General features: G+C 40.1%; 2 protein-coding genes across 11 annotated transcripts in view; both read left to right on the forward strand.

The window, feature by feature from the left end:
* ehmt1b (euchromatic histone-lysine N-methyltransferase 1b) overlaps positions 1-2,471 on the forward strand; it is a 32,852-nt gene extending 30,381 nt beyond the window's left edge. For all 10 annotated transcript variants that reach the window (XM_060890238.1, XM_060890234.1, XM_060890232.1 and 7 more), the window contains 2 exons: positions 250-425; positions 990-2,471. In XM_060890238.1, the coding sequence (XP_060746221.1) occupies positions 250-425; positions 990-1,176 (363 nt within the window). In that variant the 3' untranslated portion in view covers positions 1,177-2,471. The remainder of the gene's footprint in view (positions 1-249; positions 426-989) is intronic.
* Positions 2,472-7,219: 4,748 nt separating this feature from the next.
* LOC132860367 (voltage-dependent P/Q-type calcium channel subunit alpha-1A-like) lies at positions 7,220-7,926 on the forward strand. Its single transcript, XM_060891555.1, has one exon. It carries the CDS (start codon positions 7,594-7,596, stop codon positions 7,924-7,926), a length of 333 nt encoding a protein of 110 aa, XP_060747538.1. The 5' UTR covers positions 7,220-7,593.

The raw sequence follows: 7,926 nt of genomic DNA on the forward strand, positions 1-7,926 counted from the left end.
GTAAGAAATTCCTTCACTTTAACTGCCCCGCTTACAACGTGATGCAATTAGCATAATAGCCATTAATTCAAGCTGATATTGGTACACACTGAACCGCAGGACTGTCAGCAGTCAAGCTGTAATCTGGAAGCTGTTGCTACTTTAATTGTTAAAGATCATTAAGGCTGTTTTAAAGTCATTGCTATCTTTTTTTTTTTCTTTCTTTCTTTCCCCTAACCCCCTTTTTTTTTTTTCCCCGTTTTGTTGCAGGTTGGTGATATGTATTGTATAGACGCCCGTTTCTATGGAAACATCAGCCGGTTCATAAACCACCACTGCGAGCCCAACCTGTTCCCCTGCCGAGTGTTCACCTCCCACCAAGACCTTCGCTTCCCGCACATCGCGTTCTTCGCAAGCAAGAACATCAGTGCCGGAGACGAGCTAGGGTGAGCCGTGCCTCTGCATTTCCGAGACAGCGTTTCTAATCTGCAGTCATTAGCTTCTCATCAGTGCAGTGTAATGAGGGGTAAATATAGATGGTTGAATGGAATATATTAGCAAATTTGAGACTTTTTTTTTTTGGAGAATTGGGTTTTATTCCATTCGCTGTGTAACAAAAGGAGGTGTGCTGCATTGAAAATCCCAGTTTCTAGCTTTTAGAGTTATTTAATCATATAAAAGTCATGTCAAGATGTTAATTGATACCAGACTGTGATTCAAATGCACTCATTTACTATAAAAACAGTTAGTTCACAGGGACTCATTATGGTGACTGAAATAATAATTACATTACATTTATGGAAGGAGTCTCCAGTGTCGGTGCACGAACAGTCAGTATGTTATGTCAGTATGGTCAGTACCTGAAGGATGTTGATAGCTGCCGTAATACATTAACGATAACAGGAACTCCGTTACATTAAAGTCTACATGCTTATGGAGTGCATATAAAGTCTACATGCATATTTGTGCTTGCTCTTTAATCTGATGCCTTGACACTGCTTTATCTCCAGGTTTGATTATGGAGACCACTTCTGGGACGTGAAGGGCAAACTGTTCAGCTGCCAATGCGGCTCGTCTAAGTGTAAGCGCTCGGTGGTTGCGATCGCTCAGCAGCAGGCAGACAGCACACCAGAAGAACAGCAGGCCACCACCCTTCCAGATACCAGCTCGTCTACCACACCACCCAGCCCCACCTGAGCCTTGACATGCTCCTGCACTTATCCTCCATCTACCAGCCATCACCAGCGCGCACACACACCTCAGCAGGGGAATCCTAGCAGAGAGGCAGCCTGGACCACTGGCCTTTATTGGCTTTGACGCTCTTGGTTTTAACTCAGTAGATGAAGGGTTATGCACATGTACAGATATTTCTTGTTAACGAAGAATAAAACGGCGCTGTAGCGCGTCGGCTCTCAGAAAGCCGAGGTCGTGCTCCAAGGCCGTCCTCGAGCCCGCTGCAGGATTGTGCATGACTCCGTGTCCTTTGAAGAACGTGCAGAAGATGATGTTTTAACCAACGTTACAGACATCCAGGCACAATGCAAAAGCCGTGATATGTTTACTTTTTATTTTATTCCCGATATGAGATGCACACCTACATTTTCTCAAGGACTTCGTTCTGCAGGAACTTATGATGACGTGTTTAGAATTTCCAAATGACAATATTTGATCATTTAAAAAACGTTTTTCCTTTTTTTTTTTTTCTTTTTAAATTTCCCCAAATAAATGTGTTGTATTTTCAAAAGAGCTGGATGTGTGATGAACATATGCCCTTTTTTTTTTTTTATTTGACTCATTGTGAGCGTCTGTTTGTGTTGTTAAATTCTAATCGGTGCTGGACGTTATTTATTTGCCAGTGTTTGTCAATCAATTCCCATCTGCTGGATGTATTCTCGTAATCCTGCACAGACCGTGGGAGGGATTGCGAGCCTCAGAGACAAACTGCCCATTTTGAGCTGGCTCCTGCATGATGCTGATTTAAAACCGAAAAGCTTCTTACGCTGTTCCATTGCTGTGAAACTGTAACTTGATCATGAGAGGACGTCTGACTGACCCTACTTTACGACTTCCAGGAGTGGACAAACTCATCTCAGAGGCGACGCTCTTTCTTTCCTTCATGATAACCATGTCAAAATTTTTAACATTAGTCTGGTAGGAATTGCAGATATGGAATTTGTAGTTACCGAATACTGCAAATGGTGCTGAACAAAGATTTTGTTTGTTTTTATTTTTTTATAACTCAATGTGAGAATACACATTCTGAACTAAGATTAACCAGTAATGTTTTTTTTTTTTGTTCTGTTAACTTTTATTACATTTACCTCCGGTTTTCTAACTGTAGATAACGTCGTTAGCCTGTACCCATTTTGTTACGTTGAATGATTTCATATTGATGGTGAAGCTATGTCTTTTTTTAATGTTGATAGTATAGTCACACAACCGTTGTGCTCATTCTGCCATGTAGATCCAAAACACTGCAAAATGAAAAAAAAAAAAAAAAAAAATGCTACTTTTTTTTTTTTTTTTTTTTTTTTTTTTTTTTTTTTTTTTTTTCCCTTTTTTCTCAACAGAGACGATGGTGGTTGTATTTTTTTTTTTTTCCAATAAATTTACTTCTAATAAACAGAATGCACTTTTTGTGGTACAGGAAGTTGAAATACTCTTACTGCTGTTATTACTACTACTACTACTACTACTACTACTACTACTACTACTAATAATAATAATAATAATAATAATAATAATAATATTATGATTATTATTATTATTATTATTATTAAGAAGAAGAAGAAGAATGTTTGCAAGCAGCGATTAAGGGGGCAAAGCACTTTTGGCTTTACACCTTGGTGAAGCTATTGGGATTTGAAGGCAAAACATCAAACGGTTGCTCAGATATTTCCATACTGATAGGTTTCGGTCGTATCATATCATAATGATATGAACAAAATCACAAAAAATAAGAACTCTGCAGTTTCCAGGAATTTAGAAAAAGAGTAGAATGATGATTTTAAGTTGAGTTGAAGCCCAATGGTGGTAGCATCAATTTAAATCTTGGTTGCTGTTTAGACTGATGTCTGAATCATGACATTTAACCCCAATTAAGTCCATTTTGGTTCCAGACTGTAACACAACAAATGCAGAAATGTCCAGGAGGAGTGAGTAATTATGCAGCACCTTGTTTTTTAGAAAAGTAAATTATAACCAAAGATGTGCATTTGATATGTCTACATTTAAAAGGCATGGGGAATAAGCTGGAGTGTTTATTAAATTTTTATTAAAAAGTGTAAATTAAGTGTTGGATATCGCCATTATCGAGGGGGCACGGTGGCTTAGTGGTTAGCAAAGCCATTGTCTCACACCTCCAGGGTTGGGGGTCCGATTCCCGCCTCCACCTTGTGTGTGTGGAGTTTGCATGTTCTCCCCGTGCCTCGGGGGTTTCCTCCGGGTACTCCGGTTTCCTCCCCGGTCCAAAGACATGCATCGTAGGTTGATTGGCATCTCTGGAAAATTGTAGTGTGCGATTGTGTGAGTGAATGAGAGTGTGTGTGTGTGCCCTGCGATGGGTTGGCACTCCTTCCAGGGTGTATCCTGCCTTGATGCCCGATGACGCCTGAGATAGGCACAGGCTCCCCGTGACCCAAGGTAGTTCGGATAAGCGGTAGAAAATGAATGAACGAATATCGCCATTATCTCTGCTTCCAGTCTAGCAAATAGCTACCTAGTGGTGTCAGTGCTGAAGCCCACCGGTGTCACAACCCATGTGTAAGTTCACTGACTGTGGTCTGGTAGTTTCACCCCTGGGTCTTTCTGTATAGACAAACACAGATTGTTTTCCAAAAGGCCCAAGCAGGAAGTCTTGTTAACTGTTTGTCAGCAGGCTTTGTAAACTATATACATATTGTCTTCCTGATCATGGAGACAAAGTGAAAATTGTAGCTGATTCGGGGCACTCGGGCCTTTTGGCAAGATAAAGCTTCTTAATGAGCAGGACAGGAACTGCCTTTCCGCATTCCATAGAGCTGGGACCTCCTCTGGAGCCAAGCAGCTCTGTCCTCATCATCTGGTGGCAAGTGCTTAAACAACTGCGCATCAACTGCTTTGAGCAAACACATTAGTGAATAGTTTCTTCTGAGAAATTGGATGTGAAGCCAGTTTGAGTTTAACAAGAAGGAGAAACTATGAGAGGAAATGAGCAGTCTAACTCCAAATGGCTGGAGAGGAGATCAACTGTGGTTTATGGTAGGACCTACTTTGAGTTGGACCTCGATATTAAGTGTTGATGTTAAATGCAATTTTAAGCAATTTTTTTTTAAATTATTTAAGCAGCAAACTTCAAACTTTGTACTTTAAATGGCCTACAATATTATGTATGACAATTTTTCTGGTTGTTTGGATATAATTTGCACACACACATATACTGTATATATAAAGTACATTTTGGACATAAAGAGAATTCTATTTTTAAGTCTTGCTTTAAAGACTAAATAAAAAAAAAAAATACAAAAGCATATTATTCTCATGTTAAACCGTTGCTTTGAATTTGTTTGTACTCTCTCACAAGTGTTTGTTCCATTGCTTAAGTGTTAAGCCATAGCTTTTAAATGGTTTGACCTCACGCCTGTTTGTACCATGACTACAGCTGTGCGCTCGGTGACACTAAGAACATGGCGGATGCTGACGTTGGGAGTGGCGTACAGCTCCTGGGCTCACACCCCTGAGCTCCCTGACAGGCAGAGGATGAGGAGGTTAGCGATGGCTGACGTGACACACACAGCTCCACTTGCTGAGCCTGATCAAACATGTGAAGATGTCCAGAGCATGAATCAGTCCAACAGCTACGACACCATTATTGACTTAGAGAGGCCTGAAGAGCTGAAGGGAACAGACATTATTAGTGCACATGAGATGTTCCAAGATGATGCCACACTGTGGTGGAGCAGGTGAGACCTAAAAATGAGATACATTGTCCTTAAATTACTATTAGTTTTCCAATGAGAAACACCCAAAAATAGATTGTTTTCTTTTTATGGCTATTTTTTTTTCCATTTATTGAATACGTTTTGAGGAATAGAAGCTCCATAATAGTAAGAAAAAAAATAAAAAAGCTAGACAACAGAAGAAACAACACCTACATCTTTACTGTCAAGCAATCTTGACTCTATTATTATGCAAATGAGTAACATGACCAAACCAACATGCACTCACCAGTGTTACATGACCTACATTTGCATAATTGAACCTGATCGACTCAAGCGTGATGCAATAACACTTGGTTGTCAGATCCACTTTCACTGACATTTACAGCTTTATATCTAAAAAAAAAATTGTTTGGTCAAAACACACTTTCTCGCTGAGACCTCCGAAGCAGAACCTGAAATAGGTTATTATGGTGTCAATATAGCAATAATATCTTGAAATAATGAAATCTTAAGACAAAAAAAATGACAGCATAGATGTATTTTATTTCTTGCAGCTCAGGGCTTTCATAAAATATTTTCAAATGGAGTTTTGAACTGCAATTACTGTTAAGACAAAAAAAAAACTTATAGGTTTCCTTATTTTACAAAACCCTAGCAGTAAGATAAAAGTTAATATATTAACATACATAAGAGCAAAACACATTTATGTAGATAGTCAGATCTTGGCTCATACTGGGAAAAAGGTTTTTGCAGTGCTTTCGTTTGCCATTAGATGGCGTTACAGATTTAGAGCAGGAAAAAAAAACCTCCTGAATCTGAAAGCACAATGAAACGCATGGCTTGCTTCTTATTTTACATTGTAAATGTAGATATACTAAGCCCTTATACTGATATGAACAGTGATGGATTAATCTGGTCTTAATTTGTGCTTAATTCACTAAAGAGTCCATTTTTAATAGAAATGTGGTGTCGTTGCTTGTGCTGTTTTTCAGTGCTGACAGATGTTTCCTTCTGAGTTTCCTCTTCTAAGAAAGCTGTGGGTTAATATATGGCAGTGTGATGGTCTAATTAACTGATCCTTCACACCCTGTATTCCAACATGTCCAGAAATGCTCAGCATCTCTGATCATCATATACAGTCTGGTTAAAGAAAGAAAGAACAAAGTAGAAAGAAGCACGAGATTGTGAGAGCTTATTGTCCACCCAGACACTTAAGACTGACAGAGTGTGAATGGACTCGTAGCAGACCACTGAGTGGACTTTTGCTCTCTTTGACAGTGCAACAGTGTTGAAGAATCTTCGATGTAGGAATTCTCAATATTCATTACAAGAAAAGCCTTTGTTAGGCTAGAAAACATCTGACATGATGGTCTGTTTTCATTGGTTATGTGTTTTGTATGAAGTAAGATCTTCAGGGACAGATATATAGATCTTAACAGATAAAAAAATTGTTGAAATATGTATGTAGTGCATTGCTGGAAAGGTCTTTGTTGATTCTACACTTCAGCAGGTGGCCATTTTGAACTGAATGAAAGCTACAGACAGGGTGTGGCTATGTGTGACACCATAATTGTACTATTGTCCAAATTCTTTTTGTCCAAATCCTTACAGTATTAAGAAATATATCACAGCTATGAAGGCATCCATTTTGCACTAAGAAATCAATCATATTCTCAATTATGCATGTTTTATTTTTTTTCTATGCATAATTATTTGGTGCCATGTCCTAATTTGCTCTTGAATTTGCTGTCAAATTTCCATCCCACCAATTATCTGCCACTGAATAAGTGCACGTGAACCAAAAAAGAAGAAAAGTGAAAAGAGTGTCAAGGTTTAATGTTGTTTCACCTATATGTATATCCATGTCCCTGACCAACAAGATTGTATCCACACCCACAATCTGGTTTTAACCAATCAGAAATGTTCTTCCATTAGCTTGCTTGAGGAATTTCTTTATGCTTATGCTCGCGAGAAGTACAGACACACACACACACACACACACACACACCATCATGACCATCATCATCAACATTATCATCAAGGCTGATCACCATTCTGGAGATGTAATGGCGTTGCCTTATAGACTGCGCGCGGGCATAAGAAGCATCAATTAAGCGTCATAGTGTATTTAAGAGGCAGTGCGCGCTGCACATTGCGCACATCATGCGCGTCTTTGTGCAAGAATAAAGGACGTTTTTTCCCCCCATATCTAATCAAACGAGTTAAATAGCCAATAGGAATTAGATAATTAGCTCCAGACAGATTTGAATGAAAAAGTGTTATTTTTTCCCCCCTGCATTTTTGTTTGCATTGCCAGATCTCTGGCATGACGCACGAGTGGTGACTACGTGTCGGTTCATCGAGCTCTCAGCACCGAATTCGGGTTTAACGTGTGGCACGGTTTAGATGCTGCCTGTCATTTGACGCGCTCTTTACGTGGATTATATTTGCATGCTAAGTTTTCTGTTTGTTCAGGTTTCTATACCTAGGATGGAGTGAAACAGGGCAGCGCGCGAGGTAAGGAGAGCAAATCAGATCCGCTGCGATCAAGCGCGCGAGGCTTTTTTTTTGGTATTCATTGTGAAAGAAAAAAAAAAAAACAGTGATGGAAACTGTGAATCACAGCAAGCGGGATCGTTGTAATTTTTCTGATGCTTGTTGACTCCGATGCCAGTAACCTGTTGGATATACCCGCATGTCTAGGATGGCTCGTTTCGGCGACGACGCGTCTGGGCGCTATGGAGCTGCGCCGGGCGCGGGGAGAGGAGGTGCGCGGCCGGGAGGCGCACCGGGCACTCAGAGGCTCTACAAGCAGTCGATGGCTCAGAGAGCCCGGACAATGGCTTTGTATAACCCTAAGCAGACTAAGCAGAATTGCTTCACTGTCAACCGCTCGCTGTTCATCTTCAGCGAGGACAACGTGATCCGGAAATACGCCAAGAGGATCACCGAGTGGCCATATCCTCTCCGACCAAACCTGGCTCTGGAAAGTTTATTAAATAACCATCGAATACACACTCAGAAATAA

The sequence above is a fragment of the Tachysurus vachellii genome, chromosome 17 (genome assembly GCF_030014155.1).
Source record: "Tachysurus vachellii isolate PV-2020 chromosome 17, HZAU_Pvac_v1, whole genome shotgun sequence".
In the NCBI taxonomy this organism is placed as follows: domain Eukaryota; kingdom Metazoa; phylum Chordata; class Actinopteri; order Siluriformes; family Bagridae; genus Tachysurus; species Tachysurus vachellii.